Source organism: Urocitellus parryii, chromosome 1 (assembly GCF_045843805.1).
Source record: "Urocitellus parryii isolate mUroPar1 chromosome 1, mUroPar1.hap1, whole genome shotgun sequence".
Classification (NCBI taxonomy): Eukaryota; Metazoa; Chordata; class Mammalia; order Rodentia; family Sciuridae; genus Urocitellus; species Urocitellus parryii.
The window spans coordinates 246,997,368-247,009,730 of NC_135531.1; the positions used below are offsets into that span (position 1 = coordinate 246,997,368).

Here is a 12,363-nt window from a genome sequence, read left to right on the forward strand (position 1 = left end):
GACTATCAAGAAAAAGATCAGAGTTTCCCAAGAGCAAAATCTTCTATGGGCTAAATTAATAAAAATAACTTTGACCTGTGTAAGTGCTTTTAGTACAGTAAGTATTAGTCATGTATATTAGTGTACCTGTTTTAGATGTTAATCCTTCAAGGTGGACAGAGTGAATAAGATTTTCCCCATTTTATGGGTAAGGAAATTGGATCCAGAGCTTTAAGAGCTTTCTCTGGGGCCATTGCTAGGTCCCACTCTTTCCACAACATCATACTACCTCCACAAGTAAGTGTAGAAAGAACTCAGTGAAGCCCTGGCCACAGAAGAGAATGGCTTAATTTAATCCCATTTTCACCAGAAATCTTTATAATTAGTATATAAGTGTAGATTATTTTGTAAAAGTTCACATTTTTATTTAGCATCTCCTGAATTAAGCATTTCAGCTTATAATTTTCAGGGGTTATACTGAAAAATAATGAAAGAATAAAAAGAAGTATTCATTTATCCTGAATCAAGTAGACTATTATAATAGGTCAGTCCCAATGTTAGTATCTCAAAAGGAAAAAGGAGCAAGTTCATGACCTGTTCATGACAAGTTCATAAAGATGAATCACTGAAAGCTTTGCCTAAAATTCCTCCCATGAATTTAGTTTGCAAAGAGTTAGATAGCTATTTATAAAAATAAATGATGAAACCAAAACTAAAAAGGAGTCCTACTGTATAGTTTGATAATATCCTTAGTGATATCTAAACTTTAAAATTATTTTTGTAGGAGGTTATAAGGACAACTGGAATTTCTCCTTGTCCAATATGTACTTATGATTCAAGCACCTTTGAAACTAAGGAGAAATAATTGGAACTAATGAATAGATGGAAGAGTCTTATTATGTCTTAGATCATGTTTGATTGTCCCACAATCAATCGCTGAAACTCTGCTGGAGCTTTTTCCCATTTGGAATGCCCACACCACCACCGCTGGCTGGTCCCATCTTTCTTATCTTTAGAGATTAGCTTTAAGTGTGACCTCTTTCATAAAGCCTTCAAAAATTCTCCAGTTGACCTTTTTTTCAGAGCTCTCATGGATCCTTCTTGTGGAGCTTACCCACTTTCCCTGGTAATATAGTTGCTGACATTTTCCTCCCAACAGAAGTAAACTCCTTGAGGAGTTTTTTCTTCTTTTCTTTCCATCTTTCACATTACTTAGCAGGAAGCCCCCCTTTTAAAAGAAGCTCGGTAATATTTGAAGAATCAAAGAATTTATGAATATCTGGTCATTTTATCTCTGTGCTAACATATTAATGTGATGGAGCATGCTTTAAAAAAACCATACCAAATCAGGTGTGGTGGTGCAGTCCTATAATCCCAGTGACTCTGGAGGCTGAGGCAGGGGGACTGCAAGTTCAAGATCAACCTCAGCAATTTAGCAAAGCCCTAAGAACTCAGCGGGACCCTATCTCAAAATAAAATATAAAAAAGGGGCTGGAGATGTGGCTCAGTGGTTAAGCAACACTGGATTCAATCCCCGGTAACACCTCCTTGCCCCTCCCAAAATTATAACAAGTGAGCAAAAATTTGCAGCAGAGATGAAAATTAGCTAGGTCTTTTTATAAATGTCAATGAACCAAGAAGTTCATTGACATTTAATATGACTGTAACTATTACTTCTCATCTTCATAAAACTTATTCTTTAGGCTCATGACCCTATAATAACTATAGCTGACAGAATTTTATGCTAATTTAGAATTTATTAAAGTGCCTCAAATTATAAAGTCATTCCCTCTTTCCATTTCCTAGTTATTTCAGTGAAGGAGAAATTTTCTTTCTTTTTTTTGGTACTGGCAATTAAACCGAGGGGTGCTTTCATGACTGAACTACATCCCTAGTCCTTTTTATTTTTTTTATTTTGATACAGGTCTCACTAAGTTATCCAGGCTGGCCTTGAACTTGTATAAATTCATGCCTCAGCCTCCTGAATCTCTAGGATTAAAGGTGTGGGCCACCACACCTAGTGAAGGGGAGAAATTTCTTAAAAATACACAAAAGGCTAAAGACTGATACATTTGCCTATTTTAAAATTTAAACCTTTTTGGAATGGAACCACCATCTGACCCAGCTGTCTCACTCCTTTGTTTATATCCAAAGAACTTAAAATCAGCATACTGTAGATACATCATACTGCAGCCACATCAATGTTTACAGTAGCTCAATTCACAATAGCTAAATTGTGGAAGCAATCTAGATGCCCTTCGGTAGATGAGTGGATAAAGAAACTGTGGTGTATATGCACACTGAATTATTACTCAGCATTAAAAGAGAATAAAATTTATGGCATATGCAGGTAAATAGATGGAGTTGGAGAATATCACGCTAAGTGAAGTAAGCCAATCCCCAAAAAACCAAAGGCTGAATGTTCTCTCTGATAAGTGGATGCCAATCCATAATGGGGGGAGGGGCATGGGAAAAATGGAGGAACTGTGATTGGGTAAAGGGAAGGGTGGGGAAGGGAGGGGGCATGGGGGCAAGAAAGATGGTGAAATGAGATGGGCATTATTACATGTATGACTGCACATGTGGTGTAATGCTACATCATATACAACCAGATAAATGAAGTTGTGCTGCAATTGTGTACAATGAATCAAAATGCATTCTGTTGTCATATATACTTAATTAGAATAAATAAATAAATTTTAAAAAATAGAACATTTTGTTTATCAAAAGATATCATAGGGCTGGGGGTGTAGCCCAGTAGTAGAACTTGCCTGGCATGTATGAGGCCCTGGGTTCCATCCCCAGCACAACAAGAAAGAATCATAAAAAGAGTAAGGAAACAGGGGCTGGGAATGTGGCTCAAGCGGTAGCGCGATCGCCTGGCATGCGTGCGGCCCGGGTTCGATCCTCAGCACCACATACCAACAAAGATGTTGTGTCTGCTGAGAACTAAAAAATAAAAAATATTAAAAATTCTCTCTCTCTCCCTCTCCCCTCTCTCACTCTCTCTTTAAAAAAAAAAAAAAAAAAAAAAGAGTAAGGAAACAAGGCACAGAACTAGTGCAAATAACTGCAACCTACATGACTAATAAAAGATATGGTTGTTATATTTAAATAACTCATAAATATAATTTTTAATGTGGGCAAAAGACTTAAACAGATCCTTTAAAGAAAGATCCACGAGGCCAATACTCACAAAAATGTGCTCAATCTCAGCAGTAATCAGGTAAATATGAATGAAAATCACAACTGAGATCTATATACTTATTCAACTATCTATACAGTTTTTTTCCACAGAATGGCAAAATTTAAGGTATGATAATATTTTGTGTTGGAGCAAAAGGAAGCTGTCACACTCTGCTAGTGGAACTGTAAACTGAAACAAACTTTTTGTAAGTTTGGCATTTATCTAATCAAGCTAAAGAAATGCTTTTCGACCCATCAGTTCATTTCTAGGTTCTCACATGTGTATCCCTGCCAAACTCAGAAGGGGTTGCTTGTCACAGCTAACAACTGAAGACAACAAAGCTGCCTGCAGCAGAATGGATAAATAATCTGCAATATGCATGATAAAACAATAGTAATTAAGTGAAAGCAGCTCATGTAAAAGCATATACATGATATAATTCTATTTCTATAAAGTTAAGACAGGCAAAGCTAAAATGTACTATTTTGGATGTGATTATAGTGAAAAAACAGGCCTCTAGGTAATGGAAGTGGGTGTGATTGGGAAACATAGGGTGCTGCTAGGGTGTTGGTAATATCCTGTTTTGTGGTTGGTGGTGATTACACGGGTGATTGTTTATAATTATAACATTTGTGTTTTATGCATCTCCTATATGTGTTTTATGCCACAACTGTCTTTTTAATTTTTAATTTTTTTATTGGTTAATTATAGATATACATAATATTGGGTTTCATTTTGACATAATTATAAAAGCATGGAATATAATTTGCTTCAATTCAGTCCCTAGTACTTTCCCTCAAAAATTATTCTAAAAGAGCATATTTAATGATGACATGTGAAATATGGTTAACTGATAGAAAACCTCCCTCTATTTTCACATTTGTTTTTTTTTTTTTTTTGAAAAATCAGTCTTTAATTTTATGGACTTTATTTTTTTAAAATATTTTTAATTTATTTTTTAGGGGGCTGGGGATGTGGCTCAAGTGGTAGCATGCTCGCCTGGCATGCGTGCGGCCCGGGTTCAATCCTCAGCAGCACATATAAAAACAAAGATGTTGTGTCTGCTGAAAACTAAAAAATAAATAATAAAAAATTCTCTCTCTCTCTCTCTTTAAAAAAAAATTATTTTTTAGGTGTAAATGGACACAACACAATGCCTTTATTTTTATGTGGTGCTGAGGATCGAACCTGGGTCTCGTCCATGCAAGGCAAGCTCTCTACCACTGAGCCATAATCCCAGCCCAAATGACTTTAAATTAGAAGATGGCTTTAGGAATTCATTCACCTGTTCCTACTTTTCTGAATACACCTTCCCACATTCCTGACTACTCTTACTTAAGATTGCCAGAGAGAGCAAATAATCTGAGGTATTTAAACTTCATCTCCTGCCTTCCCTGCACATGACAGAGAAGGAGTTAAAGGGGATCATCTCAAAATGTGCCAAACTGGCTTTCTGATTATTTCAAGCTGAAATCACTTGAGGAACTGGAACTTCAGAAAGAGCCGTTTGGTCTGAGTTTCCCTATATGGAGCAAGCCATAAAGATGTTTTTGGGAAGGATGTCCTTCACACACCTGGCTGAAAAATAGCCTTGATCCCCAGACACTGCGAAATGGGACTGCAGTGAACTTCAATAAACAAATTCTTTACAGCAACCCTCATCTTCTACCAGCTTCTACCCTGCCCCTATATATCTCTTAAACTCCCTAGAAGTACTCCCCTAATCCAGGTGTCTATTTGTACTGTCATTCCTTCATGAGTCTGTTGTTCTAAAAATCATTATGCTTTAGTCATTTCTTCAGACTCACCCCCTTGTGAAGATACCCATGCACATATGAAATTAACAAAACCTTTATTCTTTTCTCTTATTAAACAGCTCTTTATTAATTGGGTTTCCAGATCCACCAAAGAGCCTACAGTAACAACTATCCCTTACACAGACATTACCACCTAAATACCACATTTTTTATGTGGGGGTTGGGGGCGGTAACTAGAGGCTTACTCAAGGGTACTTTCATTCTTTTTTTTAATATTTATTTTTTAGTTGGACACAATATCATATTTATTTATTTAATGTGGTGCTGAGGTTCGAACCCAGGGCCTCACACATGCTAGGCTAGGCGAGCTCTCTACCACTGAGCCACAACCCCAGCGATGCTTTCATTCATAATATTGGGTTTCATTTTGACATAATTATAAAAGCATAGAATATAATTTGCTTCAAAGAAACTAAATAGTAACCTAAATAACTTATTATGTATTTTTCTGATTACTTTTCTTCTTTATATCCATTAATTAATTGTCATAGTTTAGCATTTGCAACTTATAAGTGAGTGAACTCTTAGCTTCTTTTTTTTAAAAAATTTTTTTATTTTTTAGGTGTAGATGGACACAACACAATGCCTTTATTTTTATGGGGTGCTGAGGATTGAACCCGGGTCCTGCGTGTGCAAGGCGAGCACCCTACCGCTGAGCCACAATCCCAGCCTGAATTCTTAGCTTTTAAAAAGCAAAATTATAAAATTACATTTTAGTTTGCAACTTTGTAGATTTGTTGCTTAGTCACAAATTTCTTTGTCTTCTGACTCTAGTTTGTTTCTCAGGTATTAGTGTGTATGCATCAAAAAAAAAAAAGAAAAAAAAAGGCATGGGCTGGGGTTGTGGCTCAGTGGTAGAGCACTTCCTCGCATATGTGAGGCACTGGGTTCAATCCTTAGCACCACATAAAAACAAAGAAATTGTGCTCATGTAGAACTACAAAATATTTTTTAAAAAGCACTACCACAATTTAGTGCCTCCATCCCAACTCATAAAATGTTAAAAATGTAAGTTCAGATAAACAAGAGTGATGATAATGAGGAGTACAGGGCATATAATGACAAATTGGCTACGGAAAAATATGCTCTCTGTCAAAATGCTCCTCACAGCAAGATTACCATGAGTTTAACTCACTGTGGGACTATGTGATACTGTTACCAGAATTTAAATTAGAAAGGAAGAGAACTGCATTGAAATGGATCAAATCCCAGCTTCTCCCTGGACTGAATATAAATATGCAAGTCCTGCTTTGACTGCCCCAGGAGGATTTAGAGAACGTTATTGGGACACAGAAGTGACTCCGAAGGCTGTAGTGCTTCTGAGCTGTGCTGCTCACAAGGCTATTGAGCCTCCTGAATGGGCAGGAGAAAGGAAGAGCAGGGCTCCAGACACCACAGGGAGAAGACGATTCCTTTTTTTATTATTCACATCTTGTCTTTAGAGATCACACTTAAAAAAAATTCTCAGTAGAGTATAACTTTATTCAATTGTACCCAAAAGCTTCTGCCTTTTCAGATATAAACGAGGGTGTATCCTTTGGCTTTTCCTTCCATATTATTCCTGTGATTTTTTTTTCCTTTTTCTTTTTTGGACTGGGGATTGAACCCAAGGGTGCTGTACCACTGAGCTACATCTCCAGTCCTTTTTATTTTGATACAGGTTCTTGTTAATTTGCTGAAACTGGCCTTCAACTTGTGATCCTCCTGCCTTAGCTTCCCAAGTTGCTGGAACTATAGGTGTGTGCTATTACACCCAGCTATTCCTGTGATTTTTAAAAAGTCAGTATCATGAGCTTCTAGCTCAGCTAATTTGGTCTTCCACTAAATTTGTCTCAAAGACTTTAATGTCAATTTTCACCTTTGTTTCTTAGAAAAAGGATCCGCCCATTGGTATAATTACAGTGATGATGGTTAAAAAGGGATATGACATATTTCAGGGTTGACAACAATAAACCTAGGTAATGCAGAGAGATCAGATTACAATATGTTCCCATGGTAATGCAGCTTTAAACCTTGGTGATGTGATACTGCTTAAGAAAATGAATCTTAACCTAGAGACAGGGGGAAAATATTTTTATGTAATGTGATAATAGGATATGTTTTAGTAAAGAGGGAAATTAGGGGAAATGCCATTCAAGTATAGCTTAGGTGATTAGAAAGAGTAGGAGAGAGTTGAAATGCTGAAGACACTATTGTTACACACTGGACAAACACATTTAAGGAAGGAAGGTTTCACCAGAAGTGGTTCTAAGCTATATTATCAGACATGTGGGGCAAAAAAAGAACATGACATTTGTTTTTTGGGTGTTAGGAGTATATCTTTATGATGTTGCATTTATTTCTGTTGCTTTTATTGACTTATAACCCATAATGCTGATTTTGTATATGGCAAACTAGAATTTGAATTTTCTGAAACATCCTTGTTTAGGACAAGACAAGCTCTCATGATTGAACAATTGTTTTCAACTTATTAGGGATTTTGGTTCTGTTAAAGGTGTAGGCCCCAAAATAATAGCTCTAATTTATTAGCCTAATATGCTCAGGCCCTGTGTAGGTACTCTGCATATATTATCTTCCTTAATCAAATCTTAATTCACTAGAGGTGACATTCTTATACAATTTTCCAGTAAGGAAACTAAGCCTTAAAGAGGTTAGGTGTCAAATGGACGGAACTGGAATCTATTGTGCTAAGTAAAATGAACCAATCCAAAAAACCAAAGGCTGAATATTCTCTCTGATATTTGGAGGCTAAAATACAATAAGCGGGGTTGGTAGGGAAGAATAGAGGTACTTCGGATTAGACAAAGGGGAATGTAGGGAAGGGAGGGAGGGTTGGAATAGGAAAGACAGTAGAATGAATCTAACATTACTTTCCTGTGTTCATATATGAATATATAACCAGTGTAACGCCATATTATGTACAACCACAAAAATGGAAAATTAAATTCCATGTATGTATAATATATTAAAATACATTCTACTGTCATATATAGATAAAAATAACAGATAAAAAATTAAAAAATAAAAAGAGGTTAGGTACCTCACTCAAAGTCATACAACTAGAAAAAAGTAAAGCTACTGTGGCTGGGGTTGTGGCTCAGTGGTAGAGCACTTGCCTAGCATGTGTGAGGCACTGGGTTCGATTCTCAGCACCACATATAAATAAATAAATAAATAAATAAAGTTCCATTGACAATTAAAAATATTTTTTAAAAAAGTAAAGCTATAATTAAACAAGATCTACTTGGCTTCAAAGTCTGGGCTCTTAACCATTCTAGTTTCAGAGCTAAAAAACTTTAGGCTCTATCATACTTGATCAAGATCAACTATGTGTAATTTTTCTTTATATTTAAAGATGACAGGGGTGGGGATGTGGCTCAAGCGGTAGCGCGCTCGCCTGGCATGCGTGCCGCCTGGGTTCAATCCTCAGCACCACATACAAAGAAAGATGTTGTGTCCACTGAAAACTAAAAAAAAAAAAAAAAAAAAATAGGGGCTGGAGATGTGGCTCAGCGGTAGCGCGCTCGCCTCGCATGCGTGCGGCCCTCAGCACCACATACCAACAAAGATGTTGTGTCCGCCAAGAACTAAAAAATAAATAAAAAAAATTCTCTCTCTCTCTCTAAAAAAAAAAATAAATAAAGATGACAGGACTTTCAGTGATTACTTTCTTTCTGTATACTGAGGGAGCTAAGAACAGCATTTGAACAAGAATGAAAAGGCGGAGGATAAGCAGTTTTCACCAACAGTCCTCATTACCAGATAACAACAGTGAATCTTAACCTTCATCTTATGATGTCTTTGTTGAAGTCATGTGAAAGACCCAAATCACAAAATGTAAAGGAACAAAATAAACGTTCAATGCACAAAGTTCCCTGGCCTGCAAAGGAAGAGTAGACACTGTGCGTTGTGGTGTGCCTTCTGGCATAAGGACAATTGGTGTTCAAGTACAGTTTTCTACTTCCCTCTCTCCAGCACCAGGGCAGATTCCTAAGCAACAATCTGCTAAATGGTGATGCTCCCCTAAATCCCCTTAGTATTTGAAGATCCTGTTTCACTTTGACAGCCCATAATCCTCTTCTTTTTAACACTCCTATAGAACCTATAGACTAAAGTTCCTCATCTAGCCCTTGATTAGTTACTGGATTATATTATATAATATGTAAGTTTGACCTTCTCCATCCAGCATGAAAGCTCTTGGCTATGTCCTGTACTAAATGTAAACTTAACCCTCTCACAAGCACCTTCAGAGCCAGACACCATGTATAGCTTCCACATCTTTTTGTTAGCTGATAGACTTTTTGCTTTTTAACTCTGATTTTAAAAACGCATATTTATTATAAAAACCAAATTAAAAAAAGTTTAAAGACAAAGAAATCCTCAATTCCCTTTCCTGACAGCTAATCATTCACTAGAATTTGCTATATAGCCTTTCAAAGTTTTGCTTAGATATATTAAAAATACATAAATTGTAAAAATTGGGATTGTGCTCTGAAATCATCCTAAAAGTTGTCCTTAAAAGACCAAAAAATTCTCAGTGGCTATCATAGAAAGAATTCCGACAATGCATATATGTATCTATTCATTATTTTTTCTCAGTTTCATACTCTTCCATTGTTTGAGTACTTCATAACTTTTTTACCCAGTTTCAAAATCATAGACTAAATAAGAAACTAGCTCCTTTGCCATTCTAGTGAAGATAAGCTTTCACAGGGAAGGCATAGAAAATCCACTTTTGTGACTCCTTAGTGGCTTAGAGGATCTAGGGTACAGGGGAAACTTAAATGGTGGTGGGGTTCTGGAGCCTCCCTCCCTCCCTCTGATCTAGAAACAATATACTGCCATCTCAACGCCGTGGGTCTCTCAAGAACTCGGTGTGCAGATTGTGACCTTAACTATTTTGGCACAAAGGGGTCAAATCAAGTGCAGCTTCATGCTTCCCAGGGGAGTTTAACTACTGAACTACATCTCTAGCCTTTTTTAAAAAATTGTTTTAAAATTTTGAAACAGAGTCTTGCTGAGTTGCTTAGGCTGGCCTCAAACTTGCAATCCTCCTCTTGGGAGTTGCTGGGATTATAGTCATGTACTACCATGCCTGGCCTGAAGCCCAAATTTTAAGAATTAGTGTTGTATTGTGATTTGATAGATATGTCACAGAAAAAGTTGGGAAATAATGCTTCAGGGAATTGTCACTCAATTCGAGAATAGTTACAATAGATAGCCTAGAAGAAAAACTGATTAATCCCTTCACTTCTCTCTCTCTCTTTCTCTTTTTCTTTGCTGCTGTTGTTCTTACGCTTCAGTGTCTTCACTTTATATCCTTCTTAAATCCTATCCCTACCTAACCCCTCTTCCTTCTGAAGGTGTGGAGTTTTTAAATAAAGATATGTCAATCAAATGTTTTTACAGATTGTGGGAATGCTAGATAGTGGCAGGGCCAAGTTGCTACACTGGGAAGACCAGAAAAGGTGAAAAGGGTAAGTGAGATACAGAACGAGGAGAAGCTGCTTCCCGTAGTCACACCTGACTATCACTCAGAATGTGTGGAACCATGCTTAACTCTGCAAATGGGGAAGGCCCCTTTGGTTAAGTGGTACTGTGCTATCCTGTGTAAGCAATTACCAGCCCAGTCACATCAGTTTTGGCAATCAGTCATTTTCTGGATGCCAAAGACGTCAGAGGGAACATCTTTGGGTTGAAGGGCTAGCAATCCATTTTATACAGAAGATTTAATTGGTCTCTCTCAAAAACAAATTAAAATTAAAGTTCGGTGGTTCAATTTTTCCCTCCCAGAAAAGTTAGTAAAAGGAGAAAAGAAAAAGGAAAAGTTAGTACTGTGAAGTTTTGACATTTTGGTTTTAATGTAGGTATTTTAGTGGAAACAGCAAGTAAGTAAGTCCATGCTTTAGGGGAAAACTAACCAACTTTGGTGGAGGGGAGGATGGAGGCAGAAATACTTCTATACCCTCGCCTGTTCTAGGCCCTACTGCAGCCCTAAATCTGGCTGTGAGCTGGGGATGAGAGCATTTTGCACATGTAGTGCTGAAATCTGTTCATCTGTAACATGAAGGGATTTAATTTGTTAATCTCCAAGGTCCATAATATCAGATTAGCAATTTGCTGAAAAGATTTTTGTAGAGGTTTTTTTTTTTTTTTGGTACTGGGGATTGAACTCAGGGGCACTTGAACACTGAGCCACATGGTCAGCCCTATTTTATATTTTATTTAGAGATAGGATCTCACTGAGTTGCTTAGCACGTCAGTTGCTTGCTGAAGCTGGCTTTGAACTTGCGATCCTCCTGTTGCAGCCTCCAGAGCTGCTGGGTTTTTAGGTATGTGCCTGGCTGATTTTTGTAGGTTTTAGGTAGGCATTTGTTAAACAAGTTGTAAACTTATTTTAGAATTAAATGAGAGCAGAAAAGGATACTTTTGCATTACCTGTCATGTCTCAATATGGGTGTAGGCAACACGCTTGTCAGGAGCCATCCAAATTCAGCCAGAGTGTGTAGCAGAGGGCCATAATCTGTTTTGATTTCACAGCCCTGCATAAATAAGCATAAGAGTTCACAATCTAACGGCAAAGACAGTTACATAAGTAAATTTCAGTTACACAAGTAAAGCCAGTTACACAAGTAAATCTGACAAGGTTGATGGGTATTATGACAAAGGAAGTTCATTCTCTATTATGTACAATTTCATGGGGCTGCCAGATTACTGGGTTCATTTTCTGCTACTGCTGCCTTAAAACTATTGAACCAAGTTAAAAATGCTGGGAATGGGGCTGGGGATGTGGCTCAAGCGGTAGCGTGCTTGCCTGGCATGCACGGGGCGCTGGGTACGATCCTCAGCACCACATAAAAATAAAATAAAGATGTTGTGTCCACTGAAAACTAAAAAATAAATATTTAAAAAAAATGCTGGGAGTGGAGAGTGGGAGTTTGGATCTTCCTTTGGTTTTGATAGAGCATGGGGACTGATAATCTACATTTAAAAAATTTTTTATAAAATGATTTACAGTAGAGAGGGTAGAGAGAGAAGAGGGGAGGGGAGGGGAGAGGAGGGGGGATAGTAGAGAATAGGATAGACAGCTGAATACATCAGACACTAGAATGGCAATATGTAAATCAATGGAAGTGTAACTGATGTGATACAGCAATCTGTATACGGGGTAAAAATGAGAGTTCATAACCCACTTGAATCAAACTGTGAAATATGATATATTAAGAACTGTGTAATGTTTTGAACTACCAACAATAAAAAAAATTTTTTATATACACAATGGAATATAACTTAGCCTTAAAGAAGAATGAAATTATGGCATTTACAGGTAAATGAATGGAGCTGTGGAATATCATTCTAAGTGAAATAAGCCAAATCCAA

General features: G+C 37.1%; 1 protein-coding gene across 2 annotated transcripts in view; it reads right to left on the bottom strand.

The window, feature by feature from the left end:
* Rftn2 (raftlin family member 2) overlaps positions 1 to 12,363 on the bottom strand; it is a 63,417-nt gene that overhangs the window by 16,055 nt on the left and 34,999 nt on the right. For both annotated transcript variants that reach the window (XM_026399326.2, XM_026399325.2), the window contains one exon: positions 11,422 to 11,525. In XM_026399326.2, coding sequence (XP_026255111.2) covers positions 11,422 to 11,525 — 104 coding nt within the window. The remainder of the gene's footprint in view (positions 1 to 11,421; positions 11,526 to 12,363) is intronic.